We start from the raw sequence: 27,886 nt of genomic DNA on the forward strand, positions 1-27,886 counted from the left end.
TCTCTCTCAAAGAAACATTAACATTTAGTTCGGAATGTGTCTAATATCAATATGTAATTCCCTTAATTATATGATCATGATAAATAAACAATTAATTGATAATATTAAGGGGTAAATATTATTTACTTTCATGTCAATTATTTATATTTTAATTAAAAAATTAAATAATGTTACTTATTTATATTTATAATTATTTATAAAATAAAATTTTGATATTCCAAATTATTTGTTAAGATTCTTATCATAAAAGAATGCAATTATATATATATATATATATATATATATATATATATATATATATATATATATATATGTCTGTATATATATTATTTCCTTTAATTAAAAAAAAAACTTTTTCTATTAACTTTATCACTGGTATAAAAAATGTTATTTTTATATCGGTTCAATGCATAATCGATATAAAAGAAAATATTTCAAATAGTAGATATTCTAGGGATTCATCGATACATGAATCACTTAGTTCTATTGTGTAACACTTTCCATAAATCAACCAGGAGTAGAGGTAAACGATGGGAACAAGATCCTTCATCGTGGCCAACATCATAGTTCGCAACATATTACAAACAATGTGAGTGATAACGATTCTTCCACTTTCTTGAGAAATCATATAGAATGTCAAGGCGAGAAAGAAAAATGACACGTGTTATCCTTTATCCCAAGAAATCATCGAAGCGAGATCTAAATTAAAAGGGTTCTGTTTCAATCGTTATAGGCGCAAAAGGCAGTTTGGGGTTGCTAAGGTTTTGTGAGAAAGTGGAAAATGGAGATTTTCTTTTCTTGGGAGGTGATGGAAGCTTGAGAGTTTTGGATTTGGAATTTTTCTTGGCACTGTTAGTAATTAAGATTGTAAATGCACTGATGCAGAGAAAATTGACTCACGTATTATTAATGGTAAATGTAGCTTTAAATAGCCAAATGACAGTTTCTAAACAATTAAAAAACCACCCCCGAAAATAAAGCTAATAGTGGTTACAGGAATGAGAAAAATTAGGAAATATCCCTAAAGACTTGGTAAACCAAGATATTATTCAAAACAGAAATAAAAACTGCTGCAAACTCCATCATTTCCTCCCTTAAACTAAATGTTATAAAACAATTAGTTTATATCAGAAATTATATCAGACAGATCACACACTCCCAGCAACCTCCGAAGCTTCTGAAAAACTTCCATCTTCAATGGCTTGGTCATTATATCAGCCAATTGATCTTGACTCTTGCAATGAACTAATTCAATTGCACCTTCCTTAGTAAGATTTCTCAAGAAATGGAACCTTACATCAGTGTGTTTGCTGCGGCCGTGCATAACAGGATTCTTTGACAATTTAATGGTTGAGTTGTTATCACACATCATAGTTATACAATTTTCATAAGAATGACCCAATTCCTTTAAGATTCTTCTCATCCAAACTCCTTGACAAGCACAAACAGCAGCAACTACAAATTCTGCTACCGTGGTTGATAAAGTTACAATAGGTTGTTTTTTGGAACACCATGAGACAGCACCTGATCCCATTAAAAATACATACCCAGATGTACTCTTCCTATCTTCCATATCCCCTGCATAGTCACTGTCTGTGAAAGCTAATAGCTCACCACTTTCTGCTGTCTTATAAAAAATCCCATAATTTACAGTTCCTTTCAAGTATCGTAAGGCTCTTTTAGCTGCTTGCAGGTGAATATCTAGTGGTTTTGCCATATATCTACTTATGAGACATGTAACAAACATCATATCAGGTCTTGTGGCAGTGAGATACAACAAACTTCCAACCAACTGCTTATAATAAGTTTCATCAACAAAATTCTTGGTTCCATCTTTGCTCATTTTGAAACCTGGGACAATTGGCGTGCCTACATGATTACTTTCCAACATACCAAACCTGCTCAAAACTTCTAATGCATATTTTCTTTGACATATATAAATACCATCAGGTCTTTGTAGCACCTCAATCCCAAGGAAAAATCTCATCTTTCCCAAGTCAGACATATCAAATTCTCTTAACATAGAGCTTTTAAACTCAGACATCATGACTTCATCATTACCAGTAAAAATTAAATCATCAACGTAAATACTTACAATGATAATTTTTCCTTCTTTGTTTCTCTTGGTGAATAATGTTTGTTCGCTGTCACACCGCTGAAATCCTTCACTAATGAAATGAGCTTCAATTCGACTGAACCAAGCCCGCGGGGCTTGTTTTAAGCCATACAAAGCTTTATGCAACTTATAAACCAAATGCTCACTACCCTTTATTTCATACCCTTTTGGTTGCTCCACATAAACATCCTCATTAAGGTCACCATGAAGGAAAGCCGACTTAACATCTAGCTGGAAAATTTGCCAATTTTTATGTGCAGCTAGAGCAATAATCATTCTTACTGTATCCATCCTTGCCACTGGTGCATAAACTTCTGTGTAGTCAATTCCATGTTTTTGAGAATACCCCTTTGCCACTAATCTAGCCTTGTACTTATCAATCTTGCCATGTTCATTGTATTTGATTTTGTAGACCCATTTCACTCCAATTATTTTAGCTCCAATAGGTAGTGTAGTGAGTGTCCATGTTTGATTCCTTTTTATGGATTTGATTTCTTCATCCATAGCCCATCGCCAATTTGGATTTTTCACAGCTTCCTCAAAATATGTGGGGTCATTTGACACCATTAATGCCATATGGGTCTCATCCTCCGATAGACCTTCTCTAGGAACATAATCATCCATCCATGTAGGAGGTTGCCTATTTCTTGATACTCGTACTCGATCTTCAGTATTGTTTTCTGCATTTATTTCTGCAACATCATTTCTTGCATTCTCACCTGCATCTAATTCTGCATCATCTACTTCTGCATCATCTATTTCTGCATCATCATTCCATTCTAAATCTGGTACAGGTTGTGTTCCATCCCAATCCCATTGTTTGTCTTCCTCAAAAATCACATCTTTACTTATGAGAATTCTTTTAGCTATAGGATCAAATAACCTATAGCCTTTAGATTCCTCACTGATTCCCAACAGCACACAAGTGATGCTTCTATTATCGAGTTTCGTTCTTCTTGCCTCTGGAACGTGCATATGGGCTACACATCCAAAAACCCGAAAGTGAGCAACCGAGGGTTTCATTCCACTCCATGATTCTTGCGGTGTAACATCTTTCACAACTAATGTAGGAGATCTATTTAGGACATAAATGGTCCAGTTCACTGCCTCTGGCCAAAAAGACTTGGGAATATTTTTATCAGATAGCATGGAACAAACCATGTTCATCACTGTTCTGTTTTTCCTTTCGGCGACTCCGTTCTGTTGTGGAGTATAAGCAGTGGTCAATTGCCTTTTGATCCCATTTTGTTTGCAGAAATCATGGAACTCTGTTGAATGAAATTCTCCCCCTCTGTCTGTGCGTAAACACTTAATAGACATGTCAATCTCTTTCTCAACCATAATCTTAAAACATTTGAAGGAATGTAACGCTTCTGATTTTTCTGCCAAAAAATATACCCATGCTTTTCTACTATAATCATCAATGAATAGTAGAAGATACCTTTTATTACTATTAGATGTTGGAGAGATGGGACCACATATATCTGCATGGATAAGTTCTAGCTTTTGACTTGCTCTCCAATTACTTTGTTTTGGAATGGAGTCACGATGTTGCTTTCCATTAAGACAGTCACTGCAGATTACTGTTGACATAGAGAGTTGAGGAAGTCCTTGTACCATGTTCTTGCTCAATAATGTCCGTAAGCCACTATAGCTTAAATGCCCATACCTTCGGTGCCAAAGATGAGATAGATTTTGAGTGTGTGTATGAAGGCACTGGTCAGAATTTGTTTGATGGAAAGTACAAGATTGGGGCAGCAAGAAAAACATCCTGTTGGCACTCATGTTGGTCTGAATTATCAAGCCTTTCTCTGGATGAAATATTTTGCACATTCCTCCCTTGATCAAAATGGTCAAGCCTTTCTCTTGTAATTGCCCTATGCTTAAGAGATTATTTCGCAATTCTGGAATATAGTAAACTTCACTGACAACAAAGTTTACTCCATCTACCAGTAACTTGATGCTTCCTTTTCCCATCACTGTCATCTTCGTGTTGTTTCCCAATTTTACCGAGTATCGAAAGTTTGCATCAAACTCATGGAACATAGCAGAATCACCACACATGTGATTAGAACATCCAGAATCAAGAAACCAAACATCTTTTCCTTTAGTCTCAGGAAACTCCACATAAGACATCAAAAGTAGCTCTTCTTCTTCATCATAAACCTCTGCATAATTTGCTTCTTTATTCCGAGGACATTCATAACGAAAATGTCCAAGTTGATGGCATTGGTAGCACTCTACAGCCGCCTTGTTGAAGGTTGTTCTACCTCTTCCTCTTCCCCGTCCTCTTCCTCTTCCTCTGTAGCCACCTCGACTATGACTTCTTTCCTCTTCAAAGGTCACTTTTAAGGCTTGTTCCTCATCTTTGTGTCTACGAAACTTCTGTTCATGTACTATTAGTGAGCTTTGTAACTCATCAACAGAAAGATTATCTATGTCTTTGGACTCCTCAATGGAACATACAATGTAATCAAACTTCTCAGTTAAAGAACGGAGAATTTTTTCAACCACTTTAACGTCTGACATAACTTCACCATAAGTTCGCATTTTGTTGGCCACTGTCATGACCCTAGAGAAATACTCTGTCACTACTTCACCAGATTTCATCTCAAGAACTTCAAATTCTCTACGGAGAGCTTGAAGATGAGATCTTTTTACCCTTGCATTGCCTGCAAACTTTTTCTTCATAGCATCCCATATCTCTTTAGAAGTGTCTTTCTTGAGTATGGTGTCGAGAACAGTTCGGTCAATAGCTTGAAAGAGATAGTTTTTGACTTTCAAATCTTTCAGTCGCATCTCATCTTGCTTCTTTTGTTGTGCTTCAGTTTGTACGGTTCCGCTTGCTGGAATTACATAACCAGGTTCGATGAGATCCCAATACTCTTTAGATCGAAGGAAATTTTCCATTAACATGCTCCAATGGTCATAATGACCATCAAAACGTGGGATGGCTGGCTGGACAAAGCTCCCTTCGGTAGTCATTTTTTTTTGCTAGTGCAAAACTTCAAAGACTGCTGCTTTGATGTATCAGGCCCAGTGGGGGCTCTGATACCAGATGTTAGTAATTAAGATTGTAAATGCACTGATGCAGAGAAAATTGACTCACGTATTATTAATGGTAAATGTAGCTTTAAATAGCCAAATGACAGTTTCTAAACAATTAAAAAACCACCCCCGAAAATAAAGCTAATAGTGGTTACAGGAATGAGAAAAATTAGGAAATATCCCTAAAGACTTGGTAAACCAAGATATTATTCAAAACAGAAATAAAAACTGCTGCAAACTCCATCAGGCACTGGACGTGAGATCGTTGAAGGCGAATGATGGCTTGGACATGGCATGGAAAAGGATAGAGGAAAGAGATAGAGGAAAAGAGACGAGAGAAGAAACCCTAACCGTTCGAGAGAAATAGAAGAAAAGAGGAGAAAAGGATAAAAATGTAATGTGAGCATGAATAATTAGAACCTTTGTTTACAAATAAAATAAAGAAAGAAATTATTATAATTAGAATCGGTATAAATTTTTTTCTTATTAATTACAAAAATATCTTTGCATCCACTTTCTAAACTAGTTATAATTAGAATTGATATAGAAAATTTCTTTATTTATTACAAAATGTCACAACGTCCTTTTTTATAGTGATTATAAATAAAATCGATACAGAAAGTTTTTTTCTTTATTACAAAAATTTCATTATCACTTTCTATACCGGTTATACCTACAACCATATAAAAAATATTATATATTTATAATTACACCACCACACTACTTTTTATATATCTTTCTATTAGTGCTGTCAAAATGGGTTGTAACCCGCGAACTAACTCGGCTCACCATGAGTTTGAGCCAGATTGGGTTTGAAAAGAAGGTAATTTTTTTATGCAGATTAGTTTTCAATCCGGCTCACTTAGAACCCGGCTCAATGGGTTGAACCCGCGGTGAGCTGAGTTGGCTCACCAACCCACCTAATTTAATTTAATTATTTATTATTTTGTGTTTCAATATTATTAGTTAGCATTTTTTTCTTATATCGTAGATAGTGACAAAGAAGAAGATGTTTCAAGAGAGAAAAATATTATAGATTTATTTATTCAAGACTCTAATATTATAAATGGACAAGTGATAAAAAAAATTATCAATATTAAAAACTTATTTATTCGCCTTTTGTACATGTTTTTGGGTTATGCTTAGATTGTATGATACTTTTTATTTTATTTTGACATTTATTTAGATTTGAATTAAAAAAAAAACTTGTAATTTTTATTTTTTAAAAAAACTTATCATTAAATGAGCTAGTGAGTCAACCCGTTTAACCCACCAACCCGTGGTGAGTCGAGCCGGGTTCAAATTTTTTTCAGCTCGCTAATAAGTGAGCCGGGTTGGGTTGTCTCACTAAATGACTAACCCGTGGAGGGTCGAGTCGGGTTACCGTTTTGCAGCTCTACCGATTATATCTACAACCATATAAAAAATATTATATATTTATAATTACGCTACCACACCACTTTTTATTAAATACAAAAATATCTTTGCATCCACTTTCTAAACTAGTTATAATTAGAATTGACATAGAAAATTTCTTTATTTATTACAAAATGTCACCACCTCCTTCTTTATAATGATTATAAATAAAATCGATATAGAAATTTTTTTTCTTTATTACAAAAATTTCATTATCTCCACTTTCTATACTGGTTATATTTATAACCATATAAAAAATATTATATATTTGTAATTATGCCACTACACCACTTTTTATATATGAGGGAGTATAATCAATATGAATAGTTGCTATAAAAATTAGTTTTTTTTTCACTAATGAATAAATGTTACAAATGTTAATAATTTGAATAAACTCATGTAACAGGAAATTTTCATAAGAGTAAACAATATAAAGTTTAATTGATTCGGAGGTCCCTATTTGTGCAATTTTGCGTCAATTAGGTCCTTGTATTTTGAAATAACTCAATTTGGTCCCTATTCATGAAAAATTGAAGTTATACAGTCCCTGTCATTAAATTATGTGGACGGCATCAAAATTGTTTCCTGGTGACTAGATGAGGTGTCATTTCATTTGAAAAGTATGTGGCACGTGTCATCCCCTTCCCCACCCAAAATTAGGGTTTGTCAGATTGGGGAAAAAGAACTTGCGTCTTCAGGAAGTCTCTACGCGAGAGAAGGAATTCCGCTGATGGAGATAAGGTAGTCACTCACGGTGTTTGGCTTGTTGTAGGTTTGGTTGCGCGATTGGAGTTTCTTCTTCATGGCGGCGCGATTCCTGGAGGGTGGTTGTTGGGTCTCTTTGTTGTTTGGTTGCCTTCTTAGGTTTTCCTCTCTTTGCAGGTGCGAGGCAAAAGCTCGTGGTGGTGGCCTCTTGCGGATGGCGATTCAGAGTTCGAAGGGTTTCTTCGAATTGGGTCTCTATGTGTGTGATGGTTGTTGGTCCTCTGGTTTTTTTGTGTGCAGGTGGTGAGGATGGCGGCACGAAGCGTCAATGGAAGATGGCTATGGTTGCGCGTGAATGAAGAAGTGGCGCTGCTTATGGTGGTGGTCCGATGCGAGCTTGGAGGATGATGAAGGGTTGATGGCAAACTCGCGATGATGGTCTACGTGAGTGAGGCTTGAAGGTTGCACAATTTTGGGTCGTGGTAGCGGAGTGATGTGGCGACGTTGTGGTGGTTTGCTGGAGAAGATGAAGGTGCGAGATGGTGGTTCTGCGACGACAACTTGGGCGTTGATGATGCGTTGGAGAGGACGGCTGCCAGCGAGGATGGCGGTGACGACGCTTTGGGCTGCCATGGTTTCCGAATGAAGAAGCTTACGTGTGCCACGTGCTTTTCAAATGCCACCTCACCACCTGGCAACAATTTTTACGCCGTTCACATAATTTAACGGCAGGGACTGTATTGTTTCAATTTTTCATGAATAAGGACCAAGCTGAGTTATTTCAAAATATAGAGACCTAATTGACACAAAACTGCACAAATAGTGACTCCGAATATATTAAACAATAATATAATTATAATATTAGTGTTAAAAAGAATATATCCGAATATATATAATTATAATATTATTATAATTAAATCTTATAATAATTAAAAGAACTAAATTTAATCAAATTGAATATATTTTCTAAATCAAAAGTAATATTTTTTAAAAAATTTAAATTGTGAATCTCTCAAGAAGATTTTTACACTTTTTTGTGTTGGAATAATTATCCGATATATATTAACAAAATAATGAAAAATGACTTAATGCCTTTGATTATTGTTATTTTGACTATAGATAATGTTAGGAATATTTACAACAATTTTTACTTATAATTATAAAATATCCTTTAATCTAAAATATGAGAGAACAAATCAATTTATGAATTTTCTATCTTATCATTAAAAAATAATATAAAAATATTTAAAGAGATAAATTAATTTTTTATTAATATAAATCAATTTATGAATTATAATAACTCAAATTTTTTCCAATACTAAAACATAAAAAGAAACATTCACAATAAAAAATAATTTCTCAAATAAATTGAACTCAATTATGTTTTCCAATACATAAATCTGTAAAAACTTTCTTAAAGGAAATAACCAAATAGACTTCATAAAATTTCTACTAAAAGTATGTTCCATCTCTCCCACGTCTACCCAGTATCGAGCATATCTACAACTGCTCCTGTATAACACAAACATTATACGATTATCGTCACACACATAATGCACACACAAACAAGTGTGCGTGAGCTAACCGAATAAACATTAATTCATCAATACATCCTTTACATCTCATCCATTTAGTCCCTACCACAATTCTATCACCCCAACCACCATCAGCACACAATAAGACTATAACAAAAAATACAATGACATCTCACAAGAGGAAAGATGATTACCTTTCTACCCTCTCGAAAGAGGAAAGGTTCAAACTCTTGATTAACTAAGTATAGTTGAAAGACATACTAAAACATAACCATCACCACACCACATCATTGGTTCAACACCCTGACTCCTCACTAAGCTAAAGTGATCAGAAACAACCACCACCATACTTCTTGTAACCCATCCTTTTTTTCACTGCATCACACAAGCAAAAGACAGACCCTAGCTTTAAGGGTATCACTACCAACCATACTAAATCACTTCCTACTCTTGAATCACTTAAGAGTAACACTTAGGGTGTCACACTTACTCACATTTGACTTATAATATATTGGACTATTTCCTATCCAATATGTACTCACTTTAAGTGAGTACACCCATTGATACCCAAAGTACAAGTACACCATTATCAAATGTGCATATTATAATTATTCAGTATATACACCATTGCACACATCCAACAATTGCATTACAACCAATAAAATGCACGAATACCAAAACTTACATTCCAACAATCACATCAACTCAATATATATATATATATATATTTCAGCAAATCCATTACAAATTCCACAACAATGTTAATAACCTAGACATAATTGTATCAGAATATGCATTCATTATATCAGTTATGCATTATAACACACAAGACCATAATGTGTAGTACAATACCAACCCTTAATGTACCCTAATCAAGAATAATAATCCTACCAACCGTGGTAGTTTCACATAACATCATAAATCATACATTCATTCAATCAATTATATCCCACTTAACATCTCATCAACTTACAACTTCAAATATTCAACGAAGGCATTGCAAGTTCCCTAAAAATCAACCAATTCTGCACATTTCGACAAATAACAGATAAACACTCATTCCTTTATACAATCCCACATTACAATTCAAACATGTTAGCTCCCCATACCTTGTTCACTAAATCATTATACAAATATAAGTTTCAATAGTTTTTTGGTTTAATAATTCTTATAGTCCTTATTTATGTTGGATTTTCTCAAATATGTCTTTTTCTGATTTTTTTTTATCTCAATTGGGTTCCTAAATGTGAAAAAATAATGCAATTGAGTCTCTACAATTAAATTGGGTTAACATAGTTAAAATTAAGCTGAGTTGTCGCTATGAGGTGGATTCATTAATTGACGCGGCAAATGCAGGGTTAGGTACGTGGAATATATTAGATTAATAGATTAAAAAATTTGTTTTTGAAAATTGAATTTAGAAATTTTTTTTTCTAAGTTCCGTTTAATTTTTTACTCCTAATGCTCGTTTGGTTAAAAAGAGTCATTATAATTATTTTTATTAAATTGATCTTAATATCGTGTAAATACTAATTTAACAAAAATATCATATTAATTATTTTTAATAAAAATAAAATTACATTAAACAAATTGAAAAATTAGATTAAATAATTTCGAAAAAATTAAAAGAAAAGAGACTAATAACCTAAATTTATATATATATATATATATATATATATATATATATATATATATATATAGTTATAGATTATACCTAGAAAAAATAAAAGTATACATCTTGCACTAGAGAGGGTGGAAAAAAAAGTTAATTCGGTGCCTCGTTGACCGTGCGCAATAGATTGTGTCCAAAACAAATGTTCTTTTCAAAGACTACTTTGGCTGTTTGCCAACTTTCCCGCATTTTCCTTCTTACTTTTTTCACTCTTTTCCAAACCCCTTTTCTCTCACCTTCTCCTTCCCTCTTCACTTTCTCGCTTCAATTTCTCCACTTTCTCACTTCCAAGTTGAAGCTGTAGAAAACAAAACAACTTTCATTGCAAAATATGGGTGCTTCGGACAACAACAACCACTTTCTTCAAGTTGTCTTCAATAACTTCGACGTTCTTGCTCTGTAAATCTCCTCTCTTCTTTTCCAAATCATATACTTTTTTTTTCACTCTTGCTCAATTTATGGCAATCATTTTGGTGTGTCTGTTACTAAATGCATTCTATCATTGACATTTTCTCCAGACCCTTGGTTACGCTTGCTTACCCTTTGTAAGTATGCTGCTCCTTTTGTTGTATTTATCTCATTTGGGAAGTGAATGTATGTCTGAATTTTCAACTTGTATGCCTACCCTTTTGCCTCTATGGTCAGATATGCTTCAATTAAGGCGATCGAGACCAAGTCTGCTGCAGATGATCAGCAATGGCTCACATATTGGATTCTGTATTCCATTCTAACACTCTTTGAGCTCACATTTGCAAAAGTTCTTGAAGTGTGAGTACCTCTCTAATGGTCATGTTTGAGATATTATAACTTCATTTTCTATGCCATATAACTTATAAATGATCCGTTATTGAATGTTCTCTCTCTATTCCTTTAGAAGGACAAGGGGAAAACATTGTCATATCATAATCGCTTCACAATTTAACCATAGTTGTAATTTTTGGAGCATATCAAGAGTTTCACGTCTCACATTCTCTTGGTTTTGCTTACCTTCTAGTTTTTATTTGTCAAAATAATTTGAAGAATTTCAAATAAGGATAAGTGTAGGTTCACACGCATGAAATTGGGCCAAGTGACCTGATATAGTGAAAATTGTCCCATTTGTTCGTTGCTTGGTCAAGTGGATTTTGTTGTTGTAAAATGCTGCACTTGTGTGAAACCTAAAATGCCTTGAACTTTGTCTCTTATTGTGCTTATGTTTGGGTAAAGATTGTGAGTGAGGATACAATAATAGTCTTTGCAATGTTTTCTGTTTTTTGTTTTCTTTGCTTTACATCTGTTTAAGTGTTATTTCTCCAATATAATATTTTGGTACTAATTTCAGGCTTCCCATTTGGCCCTTTGCCAAGTTGATATTCAGTTGTTGGTTGGTTCTGCCTCACTTCAATGGGGCTGCAGTTGTTTACAGGAATTACATCAGACCATTCTATATGAATCCACAAATCCCAATTCCACAAGGCTCACAAATGTGGTATTTTCCCCAAAAGAAATCCTTATTCAGTGAGTCAGATGATGTTTTAAGTGCTGCTGAGAGATACATGGAAGAGCATGGTACAGAAGCCTTTGAAAGACTTATAAACAAGGTACACATATCACTAATGCTTTTAGTCCAGAATAACTGGCCCTGCTTCAAAGTTAAGATATTTCAAAATTTGCGAAAATGTGGTTTTTGGGACTATTCAGCTTTGTTTATATATTATTAGGCAATTACATGTTATACAGAATTGGCATATTACCCCGTGTCTAATTCTAAATATGCAACATTTGCTTATGAACTAAAATCAGAGTTGTGGACAATAACAGACTAGCCTGGGAGATAACTGTCTTGCATAAGTCCTGTTTATAAGTAAGTCGAAGGTAACTTAACATTAGCAGAAGCATGATTGTTAAGTTACAAAACTTAATTTTAGAGTAGTTTTCAATTTTCTCATTGAGTTCTCAAAAGAAAGTTTGGTTTTGTTTTTATAGTAACTTGGTTCAGATTAAATGTAAGTATGCCAATGTACCTTTGAAAGTGATCAAACATGTTATGATACTGAGTTTATTCTCCAGAATTTCGAACACTCCAGACATATTTGCACTTTAGTGGGGGGAGATTTGGCTGCTTGGTATTTATTGTAGAAATTTGCTACATAATTCTATCTTAGTTTTCAACATTCAATGAATCATTTGAGCTAGACAAGCTGGAATTATAAGCTGAAATTTCATTTACAAGTTGAGGTACAATTGTTTTAGACTTCTTGTGATTCCCTTGTAGTAAATTTAAACTTGTGATTTTACGCACCGGGTTTCACTTCATTTGGATTTGGACTAATATTTGAAACTATGAAGAACATAATTGGTTTTGATGTGCAGAATGACAGACAGGCTAGGGCAAGGAGGAATGGAAATTACATGATCTTTGATGACGACTATAGATATTGAACTTTGTTTTTGTTTTCTTAAACTTTGTTAAGGCATCATTGCTAATATTTCATTTTATCATATTTTGTGATGTTTGATGATGACCATATATATTGAACTATGTTAATGGCTCACTTGTTCTCCAACACCCTTCCCTACTTTTAAAGTTTTTAGTTATTAATTTAGTTATATTTTGATAAATTAAGAGAAAAAATATTTTTAAGGTTTTTTTTATCCCAATGCATTTCTATTTTCTATAACTTACTAAAAGAAAATGTAAATTATGATTATGAAATTATACTCATGTGTGTGTGTATATATAACATTATTTATTATTAATGTAATTAGAATATTGTATGGAAAATATTATGTTATAGCTTCCAAATGTTAAATTTTCAGTTGTGGAATTAATTTTTCTCTGTAATTCACTCAATTGTCTAGCTAATTTTCACTCACATCTCACTTTTAGTACAAAAATATATGCTAAGATTACCTCTAATTCGTATGAAAGAACATGCTCATTTTGTGGGAAGGAAAAAACAAATACTAGAGAGAAGGGTGGTGTGCCATAATGAATGGAGAACAACAGCATGATATTAAACCAGAGAAATTATAATGCATTCCATTAAATTTTAAGGGATTTAGAATAATTAAATTTGTATTTTACAATAAGTTGTTTAAGTTAGTGTCATGCCATCATCTCGCCAACTAATGATGAAGTTAATGCGCATTTTAATTAGGTACTTAATTAATAAAATATGTTTTTTTTTTTAATTTAAAAGTATAATTATGTCATTTTAAATCTTGATTGTTGTTTTATAAATATTTTAAGATAAGGTTTGATTGTTTCACATACAAAATCTGAGTTAAAAAATATAAAAATAAAAATATACCAATAATAAATTATAAATAAATTTTTAAACCGGTAATATGATTTTAAATTGAAATAAATATAATATTTAAGCAAAAAATATTTAATTAATTAGAAGATGAATTATAATATGAGATAACTTTTAAGAAAGCAAAAAGGTTGACGTGGTTGTAATACTTAATACTATTGGTAAAAGAATAACTCTTAAAATAGTTAAATTTGTAGTACAGTAATAATGATTTTACAAAAAATAAATAAATAAACATAATGATTTTTCAACGTCTTTCTTTATGTGGCAAGACTTGTGAGTCCTTCACACTGTTTTAATCTTTTAAACAATTCAAAGTAGGATAATATTTTCAGTTTTATTTTCATTTACTTTTAAATTATTTATAACTAATACTTTTATTTGAAATATATAAAAGTAATATAGTTATTGAGACAATGGGATTATTCTTGTAAAAAAAATTCAATATTTTTCTTTCATATGAAAAATTTTAGGCTTAATACCCTATTTTGTCCCCAGTTTCGCTCGACAATGTCAAATTAGTCCATCCTTTAAAACGTGCGTCAATTACGTCTCTACTTAATAAAATTTATATCAATGAAATCCCTCGCGTTAAATCCGTACAAACAGCAGCGTTAATAGGAGAGAGAAAAAAAATAACTAACGCCATTTATACGGATTTAACGGAAGGGATTTCATTGATATAAATTTTATTAAGTAGGGACGTAATTGACGCACGTTTTAAAGGATGGACTAATTTGACATTGTCGAGCGAAACTGGGGACAAAATAGGGTATTAAGCCAAAATTTTAAAATGATATTTTGAGAAAGGAGAAATAGTTATCTAAATATCCTTTGTGATTAACATTTGCAGATTTACTAAGTAAAATAATACTTTTTTATAGTATCTTTTTATATTAGTTGAAATCTATCCAATATAAAAAGTGATATGGTAACATAATTGTAAATATTGTAAGATTTTCTATATTGGTTGTGGATCCAACCGGTATAGAAAATGGTACGGTGGCAAACCTCTAATAAATTATAAAGTTTTTCTATACTGGTTAAACCTAGACCGATATAGAAAATTACTTTTTATATCGGATAGTCACTGTAACTAGTATAAAATGTTTAATTTCCTTCTTTCAGACTTTCATGCTTCATCATTCGCCTTTACACCTCTTCTCTACACCTCTGTTTCTACTTCTCCCAATCATTTTCACTTTTATCTCTCAACTTTCATCTTGTTCACGACTTCACCTTTCCTTTCCTCGTCGAAGGTTGTGCTATCGTCGTTGTCCTCCAACACCATCACCGCATTAGTGCCCGTATCTTCCAAGACCATCGTTGTGCTACCATTGTTGTCCCTCCAACACCATTGTCGTGTTGTCGTTCAACACCATTGTCTTGTTGTCATCGTTGTCTTCCAACACCATCGTCACTCTACCATCGCTCTACTCCATAGGTCATCTTCTCAACAACGTTTGTCCCTCTTCTATTCTTCTCGTTCTCGTGTACTCCACATGTGGTTGGTTACGGTGAGGTCTTGTAGTATTGCCTTCGTTGTTCACCTTCTCTGCATTTTGGATTAACACTCAAGTATACCCTACATTACATTAGGGAGTTATTGAGATTTTGTTTGAGTCTAGTGTGCCTAAGGGCTAACACTCATGTACCAAATTCCACCTTTGCATTACTTCATTGTGTTAGAAATCTTCATGTCCCATATTTAAATTCAATTATATCCTTCCATAGACCTTCTAAAATTATTCTTAATCTCTACTTTCATTTTGTAAGTAGAGCCATATTGAATAGTCTCATATTTTTAACCACAACTCCACCTTCTTTTGTCTTACAAATATTCTCCCATTTAACCCATGCAATCTTTTTATCTCGGCCCCTATTCCCCCCCCCCCCTCCCATCTCCATAATTTTTTTTTCATTTTCCTAATTTCATTATTGACATTGTTGTTACTTTATAAAAGGACAAAAAGAACACTAGCAAGACTGTAAGAATTGATTTTATGATGTGTAACCTACCTTTCCATTTTCATAATCTTTTCTTGAATATATTCATAACAGGTTTCCAAAAGTTATATTTCTTGGGTTTCACCCACTATCAGGTTAGATAGGCAAAAGGTAAACTCATAATACTACAGTTCAATAATAAAGAGAATCTTACTAAATTTTGCCTCTCTATACACAATCATTCAATCTTGCTCTTGGTGGAAATTCACCTTAAGCCGTGAGACGAGTGCAAAACACCTAAGAATGATTTTAATAATTACTATGTTTTAAATTTTTGCATCACACAAAAATAATGTGTCGTATGCAAACTGGAATATATTCACTAGCACCTCCTTATGCCATACTTTAAACCCTTCTAGCATTTTCCTTCTAATCGTATGCTTAACCGTCCCTTTCAATCGTTTAGCAACAAGTAAGAACATAAAAGGTGTCAAAGGGTCACCTTATCTTAAGCCCTTAGTGGATTGGAACTCCTTAGTTGGATTACCATTAACCAAGACAAATATAGAAGTTGATTTTAGGCATCCTTACATTCACTTAATTTTCTTATTTCATGAATCTAGTGTGTCCATGATATAGCAAAGAAAGTCCTATCTAACTGAGTCATGTGTTTTTTCATAGTTTACCCTAAGTATGACACAACTTTTCACCTTTTCATTTTGCCTCATCTACCACTTTATTTGAAATTAAGACGCTATCCAACAAAAATTATCCTTTAAAAATGCTTATTATGATTTGTAAATAATCTTAGGTATGAAACGTTTCAATTTAAACAATATTACATTTGAGATTATCTTATACATACAACTTACCAATGATATAGTGATGGAATCCATCTTGGAAACTAAATGGAAATCAATCAAGGTAAAATCAACTTAAGCTAAGACTAGGATATTGGAAAAAGAAGAAGGACTTTCAAGCTTGGTTTTGCTTTCCCTCAAGCTTTAGAGGACATTGAACCTCTCATAACCATGGTCAAGAATAAAACAAGAAGAAGGAGATTCAAGAACACTACTCTTAGGGAGGATCACATACTAAGTTTTCTTCTTTTATCTTAAACATTTTTGTAAATATGTAATGTAGTTTCATTAGGCCTTGTATTTGGCAAATTCCACAATACATGGAAAATACTTAAGGATTGCAATGCTTTGATTTTAGCACTAATAACCAAGGTAGATAACCTACAGGGCTTAGAAGAGTACAAACCTATATGATGGTGCATGCTTTGAGTAAGCTCCTTTAAAGGTGATGATCTCCAAATGGGTTGATGAAGCTTCTTGAAAGTAGTGAACTCCATGGAAGAGATGAATGAAGCGGAAGCAATTAGATGAAGAGAAGATGATGCTTGATGATATGCGGTTTTGGTAGAGGTTCCTATAAGGAGGTTAGGTCAACCTTGAAGGAGAAAGTATAAAGAAGTCTAAGAGAAGACAACTCGTAAGGTAAGACTAGAAGGAGTTGGCTAGAATACATTGTATTTGAAAAGAGAATAGAAGGTTCTTATGGCAAGGGGGGAGGAATGAGAGCCTTACCTCTAACTAATCATCCACATTCAATGTAGGAGAGCCTCCCTTGATGTTGACACCTTTCAAACCTTCTAAACTCTTCCAAACCCATTTTTAGGGGCAAATCCTCTAAAACATGCTCTATTGGTGCACTAGCTCTCATTTAACACCACTAAACCTTTTAAACAAAGCTAAACAAAGGTGCAACACTTCCTTTTCCTCGGCCTAACTAATCATCCACTACTTATCATAGGTGAAAAGGTGCAACACTTCCTTTTCCTTGGCCTTCACAACCTATGACAAACAAACCCCAAATTTACAAGGTACAACAAGAAGACATAACAACCAAGCATGTCTTCCAGCTTCACACTGAATACACAACAACACCCCACCACAACAATAAAACTAATATCCAACATTACACCATGTTCCAACACAACATGACAATCATCACAACAACTCAGCCAAACACACTCACAGCCCAACAAACATGCAACCACCTCGGCTATCATACAAATAGCTCGAAAAAAAAACATAACTCGACCCTCGTACAAACAGCTCGACAAAATACAAGAAACAATTCAACCAGGGTCAACAACCCAAGGCTGACCTCCATAACAACCAAATTGAGTTTCAAAACCTCCAAACTGAGGTCTCAAAATAACTTGTTCAAAAAACCAGCCAAATAGCCTAGCCCAGCCCAGTCAACCAACCCAACCCGGCCTAACACCCTAGCTACCCAGCCCGACCAACCAACTTGACTACCCAGCTCGGCCTAACACTAACCTAGCTCGAAAACAAGACCAAGTAGCTCAATAACATTGCTAAACAACTCGTCTTCAACAATTAACACTCAAACAACACGACTTAGCAACTTAACCAACACGAGTTACCATTAAACAACTCGGATTAAAACTTAAGCAGTTCAAAAATAGATTACCACACTACAATTCATGAATTTCGCAAATAAAGAATTAACTTAAAGTCCCAATACAACTTTAACACAGATAACGACATTGTTCCAGTTACTATAACACGATTTCCAATTTATAGAACACCGATTCAATCCTAAACTACATGAAACAAACTTCCAACATCATAAATGAAAACCTAAAATTTGTGCTTTGATTTAGAAACCAGAAAGCAACATATGTATTGTTAAACCCACACAACACAGTTTAGTTTTTATCACATGAATCTAACAAACCAATACCATCCATGTAATATGCCTATTATCATATGTCAACACCCAAACATAATCCATTGGCTTAAAATTACTATTACAACTAGAAACCAAGCCCTACACCACAAAATATTATTACTGTTAAACCCAAATTTAACAATCATTAACATATAACTCATTAAAACCAAAATTCCACGCACTGAACATCAAATCGTGACCACTACTAAACCAAAACTTCTATAGAAACATGTATACATTACTACACTAGAAGCAACAACCATCTAACCCTCAAACAATATCAGCAGCCACAATCACATCATTACACAGAAAATTAAAGAGTTCTTAAATAAACGTTTAATCTCATACTTGGACTTCCTCCTCCTACAACCATATTACAAACCAAAAATATACCCAAATTTACTTTACACCATCCAGATGAACACATGCTCATAGAACATCATCGCTACAACCAAGATATACTCCCAAATACCACATGATCAACATATAATAATCTCACAGAACAAGAAAAGATAGGAGCAACACTATATTTTTAAAATCCAATTATTTTAATTCCTAATTGTCAGCTTATTTTAAATAACCTTTATTAACTTTGGTTTCTTGTGCTTGTGTCCAGATACAATGAACTTATTCCCTTCTTATTCACTAAAAATAGAATGACCATAATTTACCTAAGCTCCAACCAATGTTCGAACACACTACCCTCAAGCTTTACATAAACACACCAAACCCATCAAACTATCCCATGTATCTTGTCATTCACATACGCAATAATAATTACAAGCAAAGATATGTACCACACATCCACATAAAATAAAAGAATTTAAACGTATATTATGCAAATAATAAGAATTGAACACATGATCTCCAACCCAGAACAAGAAACTCTCACCAATTGTGCTACACTTCCAAGAAACTCTCACTAATTGTGCTACACTTCTAAGAAACTCTCACCAATTGTGTTACACTTCCAAGAAACTCTCACCAATTATGCTACACTTCACTTTTGCAATAATTATCTTTTTCTTATAAATGTTTTGAACATTGGTAAACGTTAAGGCATACAAGCAAAAAAAACACTTTTTTGTACATGCAATAAATGTTTTAAACATTGGTAAACGTTAAGGCACATTGTGTATTTAAAACATTTTTGCACATGTAATCTTGTTTAATAAAAGCATCATTTAGATATGTTTAAAAAAACTTGTGTTCAGTCGCATTATCTCTTTATGACAATTAGACACTCTTGTTAGAGACTCTATAGTATTTAACGTTTTTTATATATATGTTAAACGCGTTTGTGATATCAGATATCCACATATAATTTGATAGTGTTTAGTGTGTTTAACTGATATCCTAGATGAAGCATTTTATTATACGCTTTTATGTTCAACACAATTTGGATATAGAAACTTAAGCTTTAGTGTTTTGATAAGCCTTTTCTTAAACGTTTCCATTTATCAGACATTGTTTGTTAAACATTGTTTGTTAGACGATATATATATTTGAAAAATTCTATTTTCATAAGATTTTATAAATGCTTATTTCGTTTAACACTTATTTGTTTCAACGTTATTCTTAGCATATACAACCTTTAGGCGTTTTACTCAACAAATAATATTTCGTTAAATATTGTATGTTAAACTTAAAAACATGAGTTACTAGCAATCTAATCTCTTTAGACGATCTTCTCTTAAAAAAATACTTATACCCCTATATTCTTTTAAGTTTTCTAATAACATTGAAGTTACTTAGAAGACAACAAGTTTTATATATTCATGCTTGGTTGATTTTGTTTATATTTTCCCTTATTTTTCATTTTTCATTATAATTACATGAGGAGTATACATTCCTTATAATTATTAATGCATTACTCTTTCTACATTTTCCTTAGTGATCATAAACCCTCTACTGCTAATAGATTTATCACAGGTGAATCGATCTTTGGTCTAAACCATTGAATGTGAAAAGTTATAACCAACAAACAAGCATGGCTTTCCCAAAATGTGCAACCCTCTCCTTCACAAACACTTCTAATGTAGTGGATTACGATGACAAAGGAAAAAAATTTGTTTACTAGGATCATGGATAAGAGGAAAATGAGGGCACCATAGGAGGCAAAGGTTCAAGTAGGAATTGCAACAACATAATTCTCAAACACGTATCCTTTGATGCCCTCTTTGTTATAGCATATTTTAATGCAAACCTCTACATTTACACAAATAGAGACATTTCCAAATTTGTAAGTGCTAAGAATGTAACAACCTAAATACCACGATTTGATTATGGCTTAACGTACCTAATTGATGACACCTACACCAATCTCTCCCTAAAAATTATGCCGCCAAGAATTGAACTCTTCAAGCATGACTCAGTCCACTTGATGATGGCAAATGCTCTAGCTAGGACAAGCAAAATCTAGAAGCAAATCAAGCCATAAGTTCATGATGAAGATTGCGAAATTTGGTGGTGGTGAAAGGTGTTGATAGCTTCATGGTTTTGGCGAATTGTATGGTGAGGGAAGATGTGTTTAATGGTTCTCTAAGAGAGGTTGAGCCAACTCATGGAGGAAGGTAGCTAGAGGAGGCCACTTGGGTTGCTCTAGCCTAGGGTGACCTTAAAAGAGTAGTATGGCACAAAAATGACAGCATAACTTTACCTTAAATCAAAGGTGATTACATGATGGAGAACACCTCTATTTATAGGCTAAGGTGTCTCAAAGTGGGAATAAACTTTAACCTAAAAGAGCCACCTTGGTTGGCTTGGAGAGCAAGGAGAAATCCTCTCCAATAGGAGAGAGACAAGTGGCAAAAATCCTCTAAAATGAGAGAGTGACAAGTGACCACTACCTATGGAAAAACTCTTCATTCCTAGAGTGACACATGGCCTCTAACTAGGAGGAAAACTTCTAATGGGAAGCTTCCACATGTTTAGGACGAAATTCTTCTCCCTTGTTCTCCAAGCTTAGCCAAAATGTTGACCCCTTGGTCAACACACCCATTTTGGAGGTCCAAGCATAGTCAACTTTGGGCCTTGGCCCTTTGTTGACTTGTTTGGTCAAAATCCTATTCTACTTGGCCCAAAATACAAGGCCTAATTGAAATCCTACACTACTAGGCCCATAATACAAAGCCCAAATAAAATCTAGACTATTTGACCCAAAATTATTCTTACTCTAGTAAATCTTCATGATGACTTAAGATGGCCCAAGAGAAAGAGTCTAGGCCCATCTTCCATAGATGTCTCCAACTCTTCATGAATGTGCTAGGGGTATGCCATCACTTGACATATATCATAGGACAATTTTACAACCCACACAAATGATATTAACATTAATTTCACTCCTTGTATTCAAGTTAGTCTCCTAAGACATTGCACATATGTGTGTAAAGGTAATCATGCCTTTGCATCCATCTAATAAAACCCAACCATTATCATTCACTATCAGATAAATATCTTCATCTACCATAGAGATATCAACAAGCACTAAATTTCTCTCCTAATTTAAACAAATAAAGTTTTCTTACACTCTTAGTTATTACACTCTTATGTATGTATCTTAATTAGTACGTACAACACTAATTAATAAAATTAAAAAGAGACAAAAATAAATGTGACCATGAACATATCATAACAATATGATGACAATATGTGTATTTACAACATTATTTAATTTATACATGAGGTATCATTTTAATAAGGTGAATAAACATAACTTTTTTTTAAGATATTAAAATTGTAAATCCAACCTAGAATAGGGTAAATTTAAATTACTATTTATTAAATTTAAATTGAATTGCAACTATTAAAAATAATATTATTAAAGTATATTAATATTTTTAATTTTGCTTCTTTAACTCACAAATTTAGGTAAGATGTTAAGATTTAAAACTACATAAACATCCTTACTTACTTATTTCTATTCATATCTTTTGTCTTGCAAACAATATTATCTTGGCCATAGTTTGATAAAACAACTTAAACTAACACTCTAATAAAACTTTTTCCTATATATGCAATCATTTTCTTACACCACAACATCATATAAGAATATTACAAATCCATTGTTCACCTTTTCTTCTATTAATTTCTCTTCATTTTTCATTTATTAAGAGCAAATATTCTTCATTATGGCCTTTCCCAACCCCCAACACTTATTTTTCACTCTTGTGGTTTTCTTTTTCATTTCACATCTTAGTTTCGCAAAGCAATCAAAGATAAATGGTTTGAAAATGAATGTTATTGATCGATGTTGGAGACCAAATCCCGAATGGAGGAGACATCGATCTCAGTTAGCCACATGTTCTGTGGGCTATGCTGGTAAGATGATAAATAACATTGGTAATGACCTTATTCATTATAAAGTTACTGACTCTAGTGATGATCCTATAAACCCAAAACCCAACACCTTGAGATATGGAACTTCTATTATTCAAGGTAAAGTATGGATCACATTCTAGAAAGACATGCTCATTACATTAGAGAAACCTCTTCTCATTAGTAGTTTTACTACTATCGATGGTCGAGGTGTTAACGTCCACATTGCTAATAATGCATGTTTAATGATCTTTAAGGTAATATTTACTTACTAATAATTATACTTGTCTAAATGATAATCAAACATTACAAAATTATTTTCATGAGCTATCAAGTTGTATGAAAGTTTACTTACTTTATTATAGGCCACCAACATAATTATCCATAACATTCGAGTTCATCATTGTAAACCCCAAGCCCCTGGGATTGTAATGGGGCCCGAAGGAAAGGTGATTCCTTTAGGTCATGTAGACGGAGATGCAATAAGATTGGTTACTGCTTCAAAGATTTGGATTGACCATAATACATTGTATGATTGTCAAGACGGTTTGCTAGATGTAACACGAGGTTCCACTGATGTGACTGTCTCCAATAATTGGTTCAGAAACCAAGATAAAGTCATGCTTCTTGGACATGATGATGGATATGTGAGAGACAAAAATATGAAGGTTACAGTTGTGTACAACCATTTTGGACCTAATTGTAATCAACGTATGCCAAGGTAAATAATTGCTAGACAAAGTACTTAAAAATATACACAAGTAAATATAAGCAATATTATTTGCTCTTATTAACAAATGAATTAACCTCCCAGGATTCGTCATGGATATGCGCATGTAGCCAATAATCTTTATCAAGGATGGCTTCAGTATGCAATTGGTGGAAGCATGGAACCAAGCCTCAAAAGTGAAGCTAATCTCTTTGTAGCACCAACCATAGGAAATAAAGAGGTAATAAATTTTAGAATTTTCAATCCAACAATTTCATATCTAACTGATAATCAATCTCTTAATTATATATATATATATATATATATATATATATATTACATAAATATTTTTTTAGTGTTATGTTAACTGTTTATTATGTGTAGGTGACATGGAGAAAAAAGGATGATATAAGTGGAGATAGATTGGATTTTCATTCAGTAAAGGATATGTTTGAGAATGGAGCTTCATTCACCGTAAAAAAAGGAGGACGTGTGCAAAAACCAAATTATAATAAGGAACAAAATTTCGAAGTTGGTGATGCCAAATTTGTAAGATCATTGACACGCTCATCGGGCGTGTTACGACTTAATAAAAAATCCAAATATACTAATTAACTAATGTAAATGAGGTGCAATGTTCTTAATTGTTTACTAGTCCTAAAATGCAAACTATGTAAATGATTATGATATAATTTTTCTCTACATGTATTGAATTGTACTTTTACTTTTGAATTCTAAACGTTATAAATTTTCAATTTTCAAATAAGTTCATGTCTAACATCACTATGAATTTTGACATCTTAGCTATGTTGAAACTCCAAAACTCATCAATAATTTATAGTCACATTAAAATTTATCAAAATAAAAATGAAAGAAGATAAATGAATAAAAAGCACAGGAACCATACCAAAATCATGATAATAATTACACTTCACGAAGCATAGACAAAGTATACATATTATGAAAGAAATATAAATAAATACACGAAAGTAAAATGTCAAACCACTTATAATATTTTTATAAATAAAAGTCAAATTAACTAACTTATCATCATAATGATTTATCTCATGAAAATATAAGAAACTTTGACCAAATATGCTTAGAAAAGTGCAAGCACTAACATCATTTCTTTCTTTCCAAGGAACCAGTCGTTGATCTAAGAAACCATGATATAATGAAATAGAATCTCTATTCAACCAATGTTTCTAAAAGTTCTCCCTCTAGGCATGCTCCTAAGCATAAACTCAACATAAATAGAAGTCTACCATCCTAAAAGAATTGAAAAATTATTTAAATATCCACTCTGACTTCCCTTAAAAATACCAGCACATGTAGTTAAATCAGGTCAACTTCTAAACGTATCCGCAATATTCAATCTTATTCTTTTAATGAAGTCATTCAAACTTGAACTATTTAACTTAATAATCTCGTTTCCAGTTTTTGTCAAAATTATTTTTGTAATGTTAGAATAAGTTCTTTTAAATTGATAAAGCTTGGCAATTTATTAATTATATATGTTCATATATTAGGAACATTGTATTTTTACTTCTAAATATTTTTATTCGTATTATTTATTAATATATTTTAACAAACACTATCAATTTTGTCATAGGACAAATTTCATGTAAGAATTGCATGATATTATTGTGTTCATTATATCGATATTACTTAGAGTGTTACAACTCATATGGACTATGCTCTATTAATTTAATATATTTTAGAAATTGTCCTAATTTTATGGCAATGTTATAAGCTAAATTGGTGCACACTCTAGAAAATCTATTTATGACGGGTGAGTCTCTAGTTTATTTTTCTAGAATCTAAACTTATTCCTAGTTCCTATTTTTCATGAGATATTATCATCTAAGCAATTTTTCCATGTTCCATCCCCACTTGGCTGTCTAATATCCCTCCACCACCAATGAATCATACTTTGCATCCATATTATTATTTAATCTTTTCTATGTTCTATGTTTAGACTCTGATGTCTCTTTCTACAAGTCATTTTCAAGTGGATTAATAGCACTAGTGCAGTCAAGAGAAACGAAAACGGTTATTTTTGCCCACAGACAACGGTTCTAGAACCGAGGCATATACAGGCGAGGCAAAAAGTCTACCCATTTTTACCTCGGTTATAGACCGAGGCAAAAATGGTAGAATTTTGCCTCGGTTCAAAAGTAACCGAGGCAAAAGGAGTACGATTTTGCCTCGGTTCAAAAGTAACCGAGACAATAGGATTTTGCCCTTTTTTTTAAAGGACTTTTTGCCTCGGTTCTCTTTTGAACCGAGACAGTATCTTGGAAAATTTAATAAAAAAAAAGACTAGCCAATAAAATAAATTTAATACTCAAATATCAAATCAAACTATTTATTATACCTAATACTTTTAGCAAATATCATACAGTGACATAATTCTGACAGGAACAACAACATTAAAATAGCAGAAAGCTTTTGGTGTTCACTTATGTATAAGTTCTCAATAAATAAAATAGGCAAGAAGCAATATGAAGAATTAAACATGGAACATGGAAATTGCATCGTTGACTAAATAAGTTGTAAAATATAACACCTTAACTTATAGAAGTGCTTATTGTTTTCTCTTCTTCAGTGACAAGTTTTCCATCCGAAATATCACAATATGCAATTAGAATTCCAAGCTGCTTCTGCAATTTAATTACCATCTTGAAATAAATATAACAGGTCACACACTTCAAATAAATATGTCTCGTCACAAGATATTTATATTAAAGAATTCACATTAATCATACATAAAAAAAATTAAAAATATGTAAATAAATACAAAAATCATATCACAAATAAGTTTGATAAGATTAAATTAACTTAAAAATTTTTTTTTTTTAAAATAAAAAGCCTAAAATGACAGAGCATAACTACTACAAAAGGAAAATAACTTTCATCGTACCTCAGGTTTAGCATCTAAGACTTGTTTAAATTGATTTAAGAGCTTTGGAGGAGCGATTGAGTCATGCTCAACTCCAAGTATAGCAATTGGAACTTCAACAACTGAAAAAGATCAAAGTAACTCTTTCACAACTAACATCTAATCACTGCTTATGAGATTTGTATCTTTCTTTAACCATAAACAAATGGTAAATGAAAGACATCATGAAAAAGAGATTTAAAAAAATACACAAGGACTATACTGTCAAATTCTCAAAAAGTTGAAGTTTTTGTCATCTGATTGAGAATTTATACCACGGATGTCATCCACAGTGATAAATGATGGATGTAAAAGCACAGAAGTTTGAACAAGTTTGGTTTTTCCAAGGTTAGTCACAGTTCTAGCTAAGAGAAAGAGAAAAACACATTACATTCTGTAGTTTATACTTAAGGTGACCTGAAATTGCAAAATACAACACCAATTTAGTGGAACTTACCACCCCAACAGAAACCAGCAAACCCTACAGCAGAAGCACCTTTCCTTTTCAAGGCTTCAATAATAGGTTTTGCAATTTCAATACCTTTTCCTGCACATTTAATAGGTAATATCTGAATCAGACAAAATGTATTACAGTTTAAAGAAAAGTCATAATTTTTATTCATCTAAACTCAAACAAACATGATATTTGATTTGCAAATCAGACACCACATAAAATGGTGGCCATCCTTTAGGTTACAGAGTCCAAACATCTAAATATTCCAATATAAGCAAAGATCATTAACAGATACAATGACTCTACAATAAGGCCTGAAAACAAACACTCCTTTATAATGCAAGAAAGTCATAACATATATCCCTTTTGAAAGGGAAAGGGAAAAACATTATTACCTTTGGGTTGCACAGTTCCAGTTAAAGGAGAAGTGTTACGGCAGAGTGCGGCAAAGCCTTCAAAGGCGAGCTCAAAAACTGAAAACTATTATCTACTAATCACCCTCAAACTGAAAAGAATATAGAGTAACCAAAACTAACCCCACAGAAAAACTATTATACAACTTTTTCTATAGAAAAACTAAAGGAAGGAAAAAGGGAAGGGAAAGAAAAACCCAAACCATGTCTAGCCCTAATATGGGGATACATGACTTATGTGCTTCTGATTTTCTCAGTTCTGCATCAGTCATCTTACTCCGTGCGTAACCATAGATGGTGAAGTGCTGCCAAAAACCAAAGCATCAGCTCAATCAAAACACAAAAAAAAACTACCATCCCGTCAAAATCCAACCTTAGGGACACAATCCTCATAGTAAAGTTGATGGAAGACGCCTGAGGAGAAGATCTATTGGATTTGTATGATCGTGAATCGAACATCCTCAAGCTTCCTCGTACAGAGAGACACAGTGAAATTTGACGAAAACTCAAAGAACCTTAAAATGGATCGAAGAAGCGAAGAAGAACAG

At 32.9% G+C, this 27,886-nt stretch overlaps 2 protein-coding genes and 1 pseudogene across 3 annotated transcripts; 2 read left to right on the forward strand and 1 right to left on the reverse strand.

Moving 5' to 3' along the window:
* The first annotated feature begins 10,687 nt into the window (after positions 1-10,687).
* LOC124845608 (HVA22-like protein c) lies at positions 10,688-13,038 on the forward strand. Of its 2 annotated transcripts, XR_015785923.1 has the most exons (6): positions 10,688-10,891; positions 11,011-11,037; positions 11,138-11,260; positions 11,814-12,072; positions 12,542-12,709; positions 12,845-13,038. XR_015785923.1 is itself a non-coding variant. In XM_047322728.2 (5 exons), exons 1-5 carry the CDS (start codon positions 10,824-10,826, stop codon positions 12,911-12,913), a joined length of 546 nt encoding a protein of 181 aa, XP_047178684.1. In that variant the 5' UTR covers positions 10,691-10,823; the 3' UTR covers positions 12,914-13,038. The 2 variants fall into 2 exon arrangements, 1 of the variants encoding a protein (XP_047178684.1); XM_047322728.2 differs by lacking the exon at positions 12,542-12,709 and having other exon boundaries at positions 10,691-10,891.
* Positions 13,039-22,664: 9,626 nt separating this feature from the next.
* Positions 22,665-24,145, forward strand: LOC124845609 (putative pectate lyase 16; annotated as a pseudogene).
* A 1,955-nt stretch (positions 24,146-26,100) lies between these two features.
* On the reverse strand, positions 26,101-27,610 carry LOC148206156 (endo-1,3;1,4-beta-D-glucanase-like). Its single transcript, XM_088102869.1, has 6 exons — positions 27,542-27,610; positions 27,321-27,405; positions 26,929-27,018; positions 26,747-26,836; positions 26,454-26,554; positions 26,101-26,211 (listed from the first exon to the last, which is right to left on the reverse strand). The coding sequence occupies exons 1-6, from the start codon at positions 27,608-27,610 to the stop codon at positions 26,101-26,103; spliced, it is 546 nt and encodes a 181-aa protein (XP_087958995.1).
* Between the last annotated feature and the right edge of the window lie 276 nt (positions 27,611-27,886).

This window comes from Vigna umbellata, chromosome 1 (genome assembly GCF_029865625.1).
Source record: "Vigna umbellata cultivar VRB3 chromosome 1, Vumbellata_1.0, whole genome shotgun sequence".
Lineage (NCBI taxonomy): Eukaryota > Viridiplantae > Streptophyta > Magnoliopsida > Fabales > Fabaceae > Vigna > Vigna umbellata.

Bases quoted from the DNA above. Each gene is read 5' to 3' on its own strand.
- LOC124845608 (XM_047322728.2), top strand. From the start codon at position 10,824: ATGGGTGCTTCGGACAACAACAACCACTTTCTTCAAGTTGTCTTCAAT. The intron at 11,261-11,813 runs GTGAGTACCTCT...TACTAATTTCAG, and splicing joins TTTGCAAAAGTTCTTGAAGT to GCTTCCCATTTGGCCCTTTG. The intron at 12,073-12,844 runs GTACACATATCA...TTTGATGTGCAG, and splicing joins TTGAAAGACTTATAAACAAG to AATGACAGACAGGCTAGGGC.
- LOC148206156 (XM_088102869.1), bottom strand. From the start codon at position 27,610: ATGACTGATGCAGAACTGAGAAAATCAGAAGCACATAAGTCATGTATC. The intron at 27,019-27,320 runs GTAATAATGTTT...TTAAATGTGCAG, and splicing joins TGGAACTGTGCAACCCAAAG to GAAAAGGTATTGAAATTGCA. The intron at 26,837-26,928 runs GTAAGTTCCACT...TCTTTCTCTTAG, and splicing joins TGCTGGTTTCTGTTGGGGTG to CTAGAACTGTGACTAACCTT.